The sequence below is a fragment of the Pelodiscus sinensis genome, chromosome 1, assembly GCF_049634645.1.
Source record: "Pelodiscus sinensis isolate JC-2024 chromosome 1, ASM4963464v1, whole genome shotgun sequence".
Taxonomy (NCBI): domain Eukaryota; kingdom Metazoa; phylum Chordata; order Testudines; family Trionychidae; genus Pelodiscus; species Pelodiscus sinensis.
Genome location: NC_134711.1, coordinates 160,986,959 through 161,001,670, shown reverse-complemented (window position 1 = coordinate 161,001,670; position 14,712 = coordinate 160,986,959). Strand labels below are relative to the sequence as shown.

General features: G+C 42.1%; 1 protein-coding gene across 1 annotated transcript in view; it reads right to left on the bottom strand.

Moving 5' to 3' along the window:
- CRYBG3 (crystallin beta-gamma domain containing 3) overlaps positions 1–14,712 on the bottom strand; it is a 121,023-nt gene that overhangs the window by 94,529 nt on the left and 11,782 nt on the right. The window contains exon 2 of the mRNA XM_075908983.1: positions 2,548–2,626. Within this exon, the coding sequence (XP_075765098.1) occupies positions 2,548–2,626 (79 nt within the window). The remainder of the gene's footprint in view (positions 1–2,547; positions 2,627–14,712) is intronic.

The window sequence follows — 14,712 nt, the reverse complement described above, 5'->3', positions numbered from 1 at the left end:
GGGCAGCTGTAAAAGGACTATTCTGAAGATTTTTTTTTAATCTAATGATCTAATCAAATAAAACTGGAATGTTGGTCTTCCAACACTAACCAGTATCCATGACTCAAATCACTGAATCACCAAATGTCTCAGTAATGTCTTTGAACTGATCTGTTAAGGATCATTACAGAGATAGCTCAACTTGGCTCATATCAAATACAGTGGAGAACCTGCCCCAGGAGAACCTAGAGACCTGACCCCCTCCAGCTCACCTGCCTGAGTCTGCTGTCCCCAGCCTACTTGGCAGAGCTCTGGTCCCTACCCAGAGCCCCACATGGGGCAGCAGCTGCTCCCAGGGTTCTCCAGCCCTGTGCACTGTAGGGGCAGCTGCTCCCTGGACTCTCTACCCACAGGTCACTGCCCCTGCAGGCTGCTGTCGACCAAAACTGGCTCCACTCCCAGTCACTTTCAACCTCTACGGCTGGGCTCTCTGGTCTAGCAACATCTCTGGTCCTGCCGGACCAAGAATATTGCTGGACCAGGGAGTCTCGAATGAGAGTCTCAAAGTGAAATCATTCTTTTGTTCTCTCCATCTCAACATTGACCAATTATCTGAAATTTTACTAAACTGCATATATAGAAAATAAACTGTTTGACACTGTATATTATATACTTCTAACAATTATTTTGAGCCATAGTCTAGAAACAAACATCCAAGGATGTTCTAAGGATCCCCTAGGTAAGCCAAATAAAGGACACTGAGGAAAAGCAGTTTAACAGTTTAACTGGCTCCCGCTCCCCCCCTTGCTGCCTGTCTCTGACAGAGGCAGCTGGAGGGGGGCAGGAGGGTTACTAGTCAAGTAACTAGTCAACTATCCGATAAGCATTTGCTTACATCCCTGTTTGAGACCATTTCACCTGACTCACTAGTGTGTTGATGTGTCTGTACTGTAGGTCAGACACAGACTAAGTCTTTTGGGGAAGGTCCATTTCTTTCTCTGTATATTTTCAACACTCAAAAATAATAAGCATCTGACAGTCATCTTCTATGCAGTGGCCTAAATGAAATGACTGTCTGAGCAGACATACCAAAGACAGAAGGATGTGACTACAGAATAAACCCCCTAAAAGTCATCCCCTTTGATCAGGGTTGAGGCCCAGAGGATTGCAGGATTGGTGTATAAATTAAGACCCAATAAAATGAAGGGTCATCTCATAAGATAGATATATTAGAATCAGAAATACAGAAAAGGGCAACAAAAATTATTAGGAGCATGAAACAGTTTCTGTATGAGGAGAGATTAAAAAGACAGGGAGTACAGGCAGTCCCCGGGTTACGTACAAGATAGGGACTGTAGGTTTGTTCTTAAGTTGAATTTGTATGTAAGTCAGAACTGGTACATATTGTAGGGGAAACTCTAGCCAAACATTTCTCCAGAGCTCAGTTTTATTCTCCCACACCTCACTTCCCTCAGTCTTTTATTCTCAAGCTGAGGTGTCTGCTGAGAAAAGCTGCTCCGCATCTCCCTGGTCTGCTGGGGGGAAGCAGCTAGTGCAGGGTTGCCTCACCCCGTTTGTAAGTAGGGATTTGATGTAAGTCGGATCCATGTAACCCGGGGACTACCTGTATTCATCTCATAACAGAGCTGACTAAAGGAAGATATGATAGAGATCTATAAAAATCACATATAGTGTGAAGAAAGTGAATAAGGAGTGTTATTTATCCCTTGACACAGCACAAGACCCAGGGGCTGCCCAATGAAATAAATAAGCAACAGATTTAAGAAAATAAAAAGAAGTATTTCTTCACACAACACACAGTCAATCTGTGAAACTCAATGGCAGGAGATGATGTGAAGTTCAAAAGTATAAATGGGTTAAAAAAATTAGCTAAATTCACAGAGGATATTGTCTATTAGCCAAGATGGCGAGGGACACAACCCCATGATTGTAAGCCTCCAAGATGGCCATTCTCATGTTTAAGTTTGGTGAATGAGGGAGAAGAAGAGAACAAAGATTACCAAAGAAAGATCATATAGTTGTTTTGGTGGGTAACTTGAGTTATTTGAGATCCTTCAAGGTGGTTTGTTTTACAATGATCTCATCGCTGCACACGGAAGACAGGGACTTACAGTTCACATGGAAGAAGCAACAGGGAGGCAGTTGGCAAAACTCCTGTTCCTTGGACAAAATTATGACTTCTTCTGGTCTGTGAATTCTGCATGTTTCATTAGCACTACATTTGCATTTATTAAGATAGTAAGCAAGGCTAGGGACTTTAGAATCACTGAACTATTAGGATGTAAGGGACCTTAAGAGGTCATCAAGTCCAGTCCCTTGCACTGAGGCATGACCAAGTAAACTTTCTGGGGCTTGAAGATTACACTGTCTTTTTTCCTGGGTATATCAGTGTCTCACACAATGGAGGCTCAATCCCTGATTATATCCTCTAGGCACTACAAAGTAAAAACACTAAATAGCAATGGTACTAATACTACTTTAAAAAAGGCTAGGAGGAAAGCAAGTAGTAAACATTGGCTCAGTGAAAATTAATAAAAGCAATCATACCTTTAACACCTCAGGGAAATGTGTTCTTTCCTTATTATCATTTTTCACATTGATGGGTTCATTTTCCTTATTTGAAAAGCTGAAAAAAACAAAAATACAAAAACTATTTTAAAGCTCAGCATTAAGTAAAGCAACTTAACAGAAGAGGCACAACATGACAATTTAAAAGCAAAGCTAAAAACTATTATTTTTGTGTGTTTTTTTAAAAAAGAGCACGTTGCACACATTTACCCTTAAAAAAACCAACCTGTGTACAGTGCTAAGATAGAGCATGATCAGCTTTATGGGGATGGTGCATGCACAGTATGGCTGGCACACTGATGCCATGAGGAAATAGAATCTTCAAATGCCAAATTTACAAACCTCTAACTAAGATTGGGATCCTCAGGCCTAGAGGCCAGATGCGGCCCCCGACTTGCCCGGATCAGGTCCCTGAGGCTCAGGACTCCCCTCTGCCCTCCCAGCACTGGGAAGCCCATGCTGGTGCTCCAGCCCATCACAGGGCTGGAGCACACAAAATCTACTAGCCTAGGATCCAGGGCTCTGGTGTGCGAGGGCAGTCTCTTTCTTCTTTTCAGGAGCCACGTCAGTGAAGGGTTTTTTTGTTTTGCTTCTCACTTGTGTGCGCCCCCCCCCAACTGATTTTTCTGTGGATCAGCAGCTCCTGGACCAAAAAATGTTCCCCATCACTGCTTTATTTCCAAATTGAAAAAAAAAAAAAGTAAAAAAAAAAGATGTTCCTGCAGAATGCAGCGTGCCGGCCGCCATTTGAGATCCACAGGCCAGCTCTGGTGCCAAGAGCAGCAGCAGCAGCAACAGCTACCCACGAGGAGGGACAAGGGGGAGCTCTTCTTCCCTGTGAGCCCAATCATGCAGTGAGGCTTCTGCCTTTCTCTTCCCCCCCAACCCAGCGGGAAGCTGGGGCTGGTGCGCCAACCTAATGAAGGAGGGCGAGGCTGCAGCACCAGCGTGGGAGAAAGAGGGGGGAGAAGCTGAGCTCCAGCCATGGACCACCTGCACCCCCCCGCTGACTTGGGAATCCATGGGGGGAGAGGGGCAGTACAGTCGCACTCTTTGTACACACCCCTGCGTACAGGTCTGCTTTAATCAGTTAACCATATTTTAAGTGGTTAACTGGTTAAAAATGTAAATGGGATTTAACATCCCTAACTATCCCTATTATTTTTTCGTCTCGTCCTACAGGTGTTCAGTGAAGATCTCACAACCTCCTTCAGGCAGGTCACTGCTATATAATAAAAGTACTCTGTTGTATTTAACCTAGCTTTTCTACTCTTAGGATCCTACAAAATCCTACTCTGAGATCTGCATGGCTTATCCTGATGCCGATCTATTTGATGACAACAGGAGCATATAGCAAAAGCTGAATAATGGGTCTGATATCCACTATAAAAGGATGCTTTTCCCCTTAGCATTTAGAACACTGCTTCTTATAGGACCAGCCTGGACTATTAATGAAACTCATCCTGTCTTTTTTCTAATGGCATGTACTTATAACCCATTAAAATGCTAACCCATCATCATTTCTTCCTCTACCCATTACTTTAATTTATAAACCATGTTTATAAAGAAGAGAGTAACGAAAGCATTTTTGGCTGTTTTTATTTTTATTTTTTTTAAACAAAAAGACAACATTTAAAGTGCAATACTGACACAGATTTATTTTGTTCTAGCATCAGCCTTGTTCAAACAGGTTACTGTAAAATCCTGTACTATATGTAGTGAACAGATAGTTTTAAAATTGTATTTAGTTTTGAGGCAAATGTCTTAAAATAGTAAAGTTTCTCTTTTGTTTATCTAATCACATTAAAAACAAAACAGTTTTTGAGGGCATGTTTTTATCTGGAAGTTACCTTATTAGTTTTTTTAAATCGTCCATGTGTTTCAACATTCTAAACCTTCTGCTTTAGTCAGTAAACATTGTTTTTACAAAACCCTCGGTTATGTACTACATGAGTCACATTGTAAATAAATAAAAAACTTAAAAACACAAAATATGGCTCAGAAAATACGGCTCTTGGATTGTTTAGAATAAAACTACATTTTTTGTTTGCCCCTAAAAGTTGAGACTACATTCCAGGGCAGAGAACAATAAGTGTGCATCTGCTGGTGCTAAATATTATAGTTAGGAGTAGTGAACAGTCCGGTTACTGCTAAGCAGATTCTCAATGACCTAATTAGCAATTTTATTTTACCAAAAAAAGAGAATTTGAATTCAGTGTTTTTATCATCATTCAGTGTTATGCAACAGAAACATCTGCAAATACGGAAACATTTGACCCTATTTTCCAAGCACAAAAATAGGTAGTAAGCATTAATTGTACTTTTACAGCAAAACTACACAAAGTCCTTCACTACTGTGTTCAAAACAGATGAACCAATATAACTATTCCACTCCCATCCTCCTGTTGCAACAGAACAACTCTCCACACAGCTGATAAAACATACTACATGTTTACATACAAAATATATGAATAAGTAAAATGATGTTTATAATTATATATTCCCAGGCAATTTTTATATATGTATGATTTAAATGAAGATGCCCCAAAATTACATGAATTTATTTTAATTCTATCAGTCAAGCCTCAGAAAGATCAGTTTTTCAAGCAACCTAATTGCTTTCCACTGATAGAATGTACAAATGCAATCCTGACACAATATAATCCGAGTTTCGTTGTTTAGAATACTTAATAGCAGTGAATATTCTATAATATATTTTGTAAAAGTAATGAACTGTAAGTAATGTGATGGAATACACACAACTATCCTAGCCACAAAATGAGAACAGATGATGGATAGGTGGGGGGGAGGTGTTCACCATGGCCATTAGGGAAGTGTACATTCACATTCCACATTTTTCTTCACATATACTGTTGTAGCCATGTGGGTCCCAGGATATTAGAAAGACAAAGTGGGTGGGGTCATATCTTTTATTGCAACAACTTCTGTTGGTAACAGAAACAAGCTTTTGAGCTGACAGAGCTCTTCTGGTCTTTCTTTCACAGTCTGACCACGTCACTGAAAGTTTCTCTCCAAGTTGTTGTTGCACTCAACCATACCTAGAGTGTTGTTGGGTTTTTTTTTGTTTTGTTTTGTTTTTAAGATATTTTGTTCATATAAAGATTGACCCTGCCAGGCTCCGAGCCCTCTGGCTATACTCCATCCAAACTTTAAACATGAGTATCTTTAAGCACAGGATGTCCCATTAAAGTCAAGTAGGACTACAAACACATTTAAAGTCCTTGCTACATCAGGTCACAGTGAACACTCAGATTGGTTTGAACACTTCCACTAAATAGACAAGAACCACTGATTCTATGGAACAAAGTCTTTTAATCAGGCCTGGTTCACAGACTACTTTGTTGTTTGTGGAGAATCAACTGACAAGACAATCTATTAGATTTGAACAATCTGCCTTGAGTAAACCGACAAGTTTGCCAAAACACAGTTCGAAAAACTCATGGCTACAAGTACCATGACTCACGATATCTAAAAAATATCAGCAAAATGTAAATGGTACAGAGTGGAGCACCTTATACAAAGTAGCTATTAGCAGATCTAATCTAGTGTATTAAAATTAGCTTTGCACCATCCCACAGGTGCAAACTTGCCCGAAAGTTGGTTTGACTGGCCAGAGAAGGATCATTCCAATGGAGAGAGATCATCAGGCACACAGGATCATCATTACAGTTACTAAGTCACCACTTATGCCTATGACTAGCATAGAGGATGTCATGGAGTCCAGGCCCCAACCTATAAGTCACCTGAGAGTGACCCTTTTAGTGTGCTAGGCCCCAAGGACTCATTAAGTTCCACAGAGGCAGGCACGTAGCCTACAAGACGGGGCTGTCAGGTGCCTAGTGTTTGAATGGAACGCCTCAGCCTGGCCAAAAAGGGACCCGGGAGGCTCCAGTCAGCACTGCTGACATGGCCACTGAAAATATGGTTGGCAGGACTAGCAGTTTCCCTACCTGGCTCCACACGGCTCCCTCTGGCTCCTAAGCAAAGGGACAGCCTGGAGACTCCACATGCTACCTCTACCTGAGCACCACTTCCACAGCTTCCATTGGCTGGAAACTCCCAGTGGGAGCTTGAAGGATGGCTCCTACACATCCCTCAGCACTGTGTGCTGCCTCCACTTACAATTGCTTCCAGGGAGCTCCTCGAGGTAAGCCCAGCTCAGAGTCCAAACCCCTGCGAAGATTCCAACTGCTGCCCCCCACCCCAACTCCTTCCTGGAGCCTGCACTCTGCACCCCCTCCAACACTCCTGCCCCAGACTGAGGCTTCTTCCCGTGCACCTTAAGCCCCTTATTTCTGGCCCCACCCTGGAACGAAGGCTGTGAACTCTGACAAACTATTCTGGGAGATGTTTTCCCCTCGTCCCCAACTGTACATAATGCCATTTTCTTAAAACAATCTATTAAGATCTCCAGGCAACCCTACCAGGGACCTGTACTCTCAGCCAGAGCCCATATCTCTTCTCATACCCTTCCCACCTACCTTAGCCTGGAGCCCCTTCCTGTACCCCAAAACCCACTACTGAGCCCACACAGCAACCCTCAGCCCACCCCCATTTCTGGCCCTACCCCAGAGCTTGCATCGCCAGCCAGAGCCCTCATCCTTGTATCAATCCCCTGGCATCACCCTACTAAAAATGAGTAAGGATGGGAGACAGAGAGCAATGGGATGTGGGTGGGGGAATGGAGCAAGCAGAGCACAGGGCCTCGGGGCAAGGGTGATCTGTTTTGTGCAATTAGAAAAGTTGGTAACCCCAGAGTTCCCTGTTTGTCTCCGTGGCTCCTTGCAACAAACCCAGCACCTCAGAGAGAGACTTCTACTCTATATTCACAGGCAAGAATAGACAGCCGTGTCAAAAAGTAACAATTCATTAGTCATCTGGCATACAGAATCTTACAGTCTTCAGGCAACACAGAAAGGCTGAAATTAAACCAGAGTCCACCTGAGTCAAACCAGTACCCTGATGGGCCAGCTAAGCAGTGTTAGCTAGCTTTTTTCTTCCCCCATCAATCTGAGCCAGGTTCCGGAGTTCCTCCTCTGCCCCTCCGTGTCCCACACCCACCCAAAAAAACCTCCTGCCAGTCACATGACATGTTTTCTCCAGCTAAGATCCCAATTCCCACCTGTTGGGATTTTCTACTGGTATGTGTTTTCTGTTCAGTGACTGGAGCATTTCTTTGTTTTGCTGGACCCTCTATATATTTGAGGCTTCTTTCAGTCAGTTTTTCAAATGACCCTATCCATCCCCTCCTCTCCGCACCAGACAGCATCACACACACACACACACACACACACACACACACACACACACACCCGCCCCGCTCCTTCTAAACCCTGCACTGTTCCAGGAGCAGTGTTAACCCTTGTGTACCCACTGGTTAGCAATGGAACATTCTGAGGGAAACTGAGGCACACTTATGATTTACACAAATTTCCCACTTGGTCACAGTGGGGATGACATGTCTGAGGCATCACTATAGCTAGGTGACATCCAGCTGCCATATAGCCCTACGGTCACATGCAACCAGAGCGAATTAGAACAGCTCTGAGTCTACTCCGACTAGCAATTAGGGAATGTCCTGGAAGAGTGAAGTTTTAAGACTGAAGGAGCCACCTTCATATTGCCACAATGTCCAAGGCTCCTCAACCAGAACCAAGGTTTATGAGTCACGTACATAAACAATGACACCACTGTCTATTGTTATTTTCACTTTTTTTCTTTCACAGATTTAACGTTTTAGTATATATGGTGCTCCCAAAATCGAGGAACTAAACATCAGCTAAAACTAGGCAAAGACTTTGCGTTTTCTACATTTTACTCTGCTGTTCTTTTCTACTGTTTTGCCAGTATATGTATTCTGAGTTCCACGACCCAGCTATTTAAATAATCAACAGTAAACTCCACTGTGTATCTTCTGCTGAGAGTCCTTTCTTATATAATTCTCATGCCTTCCATTCCTCTGTTTTTGAAAGATCAGCTTTGACCTATCTGGAATACTGGGACAGGTGGTGTTTGAATCAGCTGCAGCATTTTTTAATCAATGTACTTATACAAAGGAGGATTGAGAATATTACTGCTGGAAAGAGGAATATTTATCCTAGAGAGTGTTATTTGTATAGAGATAAAAACACTGAACAAATTACTATCAGATTAAATACATGCATTTTATCTGGGATTTGAGTAAACACACATAGGTTCTTCCTCAGTCATTATCCCACATAAATGAGCATATTGGGTGCATAATTTGAGAGGCATTTTCCAACTTCTTCTATTAAAACCCCCCAGAACAAAGCCAATTATAAACAATTAAGTCTTCAAAGGTCACTCAAAGCATTTTTGTATAGTGTTACATATCTGTTTTTTCCCATCTTTGTTCTTTATAACAATATCTTGGCACTTTAAAGTTAAAACCCATCCCCTTTCTTCCCGTATTAATCCTCCCCACCCATATTATGTACACACATCCTGGTTAATGTGTTGCTCCTTGTGGTTCTTGGAACATATTGATTTTTATATAACAATATAAGCAATAAAGCAAGAATGGAAACATGAAGATTTTGCCAAGAGATAGAAGAAAAAAAGGAAAGATTTGTTATGCCTATCAAATCCAAAACTGACCAACAAGATACTTAACTCTGTGCATCCTATATGATCAGTCAGTTGTGGATTCTATTCCAGCTCTGACCAACTATTAAGATGTTCTGAACTTGCCTATGGGTTGCTCTCACACTATAAGACCTCAGATTGCCATGTTACCAGGATGGCTGTTACTATTTCAGAGATTTGCACACCCTGCTTTTTGAGGAAGTCTTCCATAGTGAACCAAACCCTTCAAACCAGAGTAGGATATTTTGATAGTGCACTCACTGGTCTTCCCTGAAATTCTGGACTATGACTATAAGGATGAGGATTTCAGTATTGCGTGACCTGGCTAATCTCACTAGCTGCCTGTAACCCACAGATTCTACTTTTAGCTCCGCTGATGGTATAGAGAGCTGCTATTAAATTAAGGATGTGTGTTACCATCCCTTCTTGTCAGGGACCAGGATACAGGCAGTCATGCCTAGTGGTTAGAACAACAGTGGTGGGCCAAAACCTGAGTCAGAGGCCAAAATTAAGGATGCTGGAGTAAGAAGTCAGGAATTGGGGTCAAGAGTCAGAAATAGGTTTCCTGGAGTGAGGCAAGGCAGGTATAAGGCTGCATCCAAGGCAGCAACTACTACTATTGCAGCCATGGGCAAAGGTTTTGAGCGACTGCAGGACTTGAGACCTTCTCATTGGTGAGCTGTCTAACTCTTTCAACCACACAGGTTACGTCTAATTACTTTGGTATAACTATGTTACTGAGTTGCTTGAAAGATCAGGGCATTAGATTGTACAGTACTGTGAAATGTGTCAGAAGCCAATGGCTGTAGCTGATCAAAAAAGGGGAAGGGGGGGAAGAACAATGAAATATAATGAAAATCCCAAGCTGTTTGCATTGGGCATGATTCAAAACTGAATTAAATATTTCTCCCAAAAAATGAATTTTAAAAAAATCCCCTCCCGCCAATAAGTACAATAAAATGGGTATAATAAAAGGGTTTCTCTCTCAGACAAACTACAGACACCTTTTAACTTTTCAAAATGTTAGAGTAGAAAAAGGAAAGCAAAAATTAACTGTCGCTACCTCAACTTATGAAAAGTTAGAATTTCAATTTCCCTTTTGCCATTCTGTAATTTTTCCAAACTTGGAAAGAAAAAAAAAAAGATGACAAAAGAAAAAAAACAAAAAACCAAACACAACCTGGACATGATATATCATGCATGGTGGAGTTGTCATTCACCAGAAAGGTTTCCACAGGGGCTTTAGGAGTAGCATTTAGTCTCTTTCAGGGCTGTCACCAGTCCCCCTCTGAAATGGGGTCAGTATCCCAAAGTAATTCAAAACAATCCTCAGTGTTCTGAACTAGGGATATAAAATCCGGTTTAATTGGCTAACAGGTTAACATATTGTTTAACTGGTTAAAGGGGTGAGTGGGGGAAGGGGGAGGATCATCTCCAGTCTAGCTAGAGCAGGCCCCTGCCTGTAACTGAGCTGAAATGTCCTCTGCTCTCCTGTCATAGGCAGGGGCTGCTCCAACTCAACCAGAGCAGCCCCTGCCTGCGTCACCCACCCCCCTTCCCCAGCTGCAGACAGGGGCTGAACCAGCTGGGACGCGCCTGCAGGGCACCCTCGCTTGCCACAGACAGAGTAGTCCCTGCCTGAAAGGTATCTGGACCTGCAGCAGGCTCCCCATGAGGCTGGAGCAGCCTCTGGCCCATGGCAGAAGAGAGCTGCTCCAGCCCCACTGGTTAACCTCAACAGGTAAGCCTCACCCTTTAAGGATGAGGATTACCGGTTAACTGGTCAAATCCCTATTCCAAACGAAGGCCTATCATAATAGGACCACAGTTCTCATCCACAGAGCTCTTTTCAGCTCAGTGGAAGCCTGCCTTCCTGGCTCAGACTGCCTTCCTCTGTGTCCCCACTGAAGTCTCCTGCTGCCCTGTGTGTCTGAATACCTTGATTCCCCTTAAGTGAGGCTCTTCTTACCATCCCACAGGAAAGCCCCTGTTACAACTCCATGTCACTCAAATAGCAGAAGAAAGAAAGAAGGGGGACAAAAGACAACAAGGCCAGAATGTTAAAATATTGAATATTTGAAATTTGATTTAAAAAGCCACACACAAAAAAAAACCAAAAAACCCCTTATCGATACAGGAAAATCTCAAAAAATAAAGCAAAAATTTGTGACCATTGTTGGTTTTGAAAAAAGGCCATTTTTGCACAATATGTAGCTAGTGGAGGCCAAGTTCACTGCATACCAGCAACACTTTGTTTCCCCCTCCCTTCACAAGCTCCCTCTGTCAGCCTCCTTTATTAGAGGGGCTCTCTGCAAATCACCTCCACTGCCTCTTCTCATGGCTGGAGCTCTGTGCGCCCCCATTCTTCCCCCCACTAGATGACAGGGCCTTGTGTCTGTGCCCCCATGATTCCCACCTCCTATGTCACAGGACTTTATTCTTTCCTATTAAGCCACGGGCTCTTCCTGTCACCCCATCAAAACCCTCCTATCCATCCTTCCCGGGGTTCTGTGTCCCCATTCCCCACTCGTCCAGGTTTCCCCAGTCTTTCCACCCACTGTATGCTCCTATTTCATACTTCCCTTATTCCTAGGACCCCCATTTCCTCATTGCACACACAGTCCTTGCTTTCTCATTCTTCCCCATGCCAGAATTCACCATTCTCACCCCATGCCAGAATTCAGCATGCTCTGCATGTGTCCCCGATTTCTTCCCCCACCCCCAGGTTCACCCAGTTTTCTCCCACCATAATTTATTTCTCAGACTGAAAGAAGGCAATAATAAAGTCACAATGTTCACACTAAACTATTGTGAGAATACGTAGAAATGAGACGGGGGAATGGGGAGGGTATGGTTATGCTGGAAAGTATTATTGGATACAATCAATTGGTTCTTTGATCAGTGGTCAATTAGAGGCGCTTGAAGCTGTGGCTCTGCTAAACAGAGGAAAGGATTCAACATGCCCTGTATTTTACCCTAGTTTTCTGATTTTACCTCAAAATCAATAGGGTTCTGTCCACTGATACCCTGAATTTTGGAGTTGGATCAGATACAGGGTTAAAAAGTTATCAGGTTAAATACAGGTAGAGAAATGCCATCAAGTTAAATGTTACTAACAATATTAGAAGGGGAAACAAAGCTAACAATAGTGGCAAATTTCCCCTCACATTTCTATACTACAGGTGAGGCCAAAATGCCTTGCTCTTGGGAAAGAGAGCTTCCATACTGGGATCTGAAGATGGAAGATCCTGGCTTCCAATCATGTAATGAGGACATTATCTCTGAAGAACCTCTCCAGAAGAACATCAAGAAGATACGTGGCGAATATAAACAAAGTGAGTTTGCATTTACAGAATCAAAGGAAACCAGATATAGCTATGATACTTGAAGTGAATGGGAAGGAAGGAAGGAAAACAGACAGACAGACAGAAAGAAAGAATGCAGAGAAAGACATAAGGAGAAAATAAATTCAAAGAAATAAGTAGCTATGAGCTTTCAGGGAGAAAATAATTAAGATAAGAAGAGTGGGGGACCAATGTCAATTTCTAAGTCCTCCTTCTGAGTCTTTAGGGAGGAAGGGTGAGAAAGGGAGTTAGCATCTTGTATACCTTAGATGCACTCAAAATTAACAATTTCATTTAGAACTTGATTTCTTTATCAGACTATGTTAAGTGATTTTTTTTATTTCAAATTCTTTCAGTTTTAACAGTTTAATTTCTTCTTGAACACTTGATATTGATGGTTTCCATTTTGCTTTTCATTCCTTCAGGATAAGGAAATCAATCAGGGCATTTTCACTTCGTATATGCAGGGCTGTTTTTCACACACTATGCCATCTACAAAATGCGTGAGAGGTAAAGGTATTAAATTCACAGAGACAGCAAACCATACTTTCACAGTAGTTAAACATACAAGAAAATCATTGCTATATCAAATTTTATGGAAAAAACCTCAGAACTGGAATAAGTGTTTCCCTTAAATTTTAATGCTAGCACTTGGGCTGTGTCTAGACTGCAAGCCTCTTTCGAAAGAGCCTCTTTCGAAAGAGAGCGTCTAGACTGCACGTGGAACTTTCGAAAGAGCAAGCCGCTTTTTCGAAAGAAAGCACCCAGTGAGTCTGGATGCTCTCTTTCGAAGAAGCCCTATTTACATTCAAGAACGCCTTCTTTTGAAAGAAGCACTTTCGAAAGAAGGCGTTCTTCCTCGTGAAATGAGGTTTACCGCCGTCGAAAGAAAAGCCACGTTCTTTCAATTTAATTTCGAAAGAACGCGGCTGCAGTCTAGACGCAGGTGAAGTTTTTTCGGAAAAAGGCTACTTTTCCCGAAAAAAACCCTGAGTCTGGACACAGCCTAAGTGAATAGCTTAATCTGCATTACATGGAAGAGAAATGAACAGCAGTACAAAGGCTGGGAAACAAAGACATTTTTCATTTTGGTGCAGGCCAGTTCAATATTGTGCACTGGGATTATAGCAGATTACATCAAGGTTTTTCTTCTGGCATCTGTTAAGCATGGCAACCAACATTAAATATAGAATTCTCTCCATTCATTCTCCTTTAATAGGTTACATGAAGTTTGACACGAGCTACTCAAATGAGAATGCTATTATCTTCTGATGCATTATCAGTAACAGAGTTTGGATAATATAAATTAGGTAATTTTTTTAAAATAACTGCAACAGCAGAATGAAACAGGAAGTCAGAACCCATTATACAAGTACAGGTTGAACTTTTCTAGTCCAGCACGCTCTAGTCCAGCAACATCCATAATCTGGCACGATTTTAGTTAGCCAGATGTCCACTTATCGGTGTGGCCAAGTTTCCTTCGGTTCCATAAAATTCGTTTACAGCCACCAGCCCTGGCTCTCAATATTCTGTGCTGTTATTTAGCTCTAATTTACCCCTAAATGGTCTTCTAAGAGCCCAGTAAGCAGTGGAAGTGTCGGTAATGCTGCTAGATAATATTGACCTCCCGTGGGTCAGCAAATTCTCTGGTTCAGCATCATTCAGGTCCAGAGGGTGCTGGATTAGAGAGGTTCCAACCTGTATTTTAAAAATGAGAAAACTAAGGCCTCAATTCTGAAAACATTTACATGCATGCTTCACTTTTATGCACATATGAAACTGTACTGACTTTGATAGGACTACATACAGTTTATAAGATTATGGCCCAATAGTGGTATTTGGAAATATCCACCAAAAAACACAGTATACAGGGAACCTGGCAAGAGATTTTTTTTAACAATATGAAATGACAATCAAATTATTATAGAAAAGTAAAATACTTAAGCAATATGCTAGAATTTGCCTTTTGAAAAATGGAATAGAAGAAAAATTACTAGTCTGAGCTCTTTTAGCAGTACAATTCACTAGCCAGCAGTATTCCCTGTATGCACGCTTGTGTGGCTGCTCAGGAAAAATTCAGATGTCACCCAGCTGATAAGCAGAGTGCCCACAGCTAGGTTTTTTGTATCTATTGGTGGTGCACATTCACACATGCCTTGTTGCACACAGACAC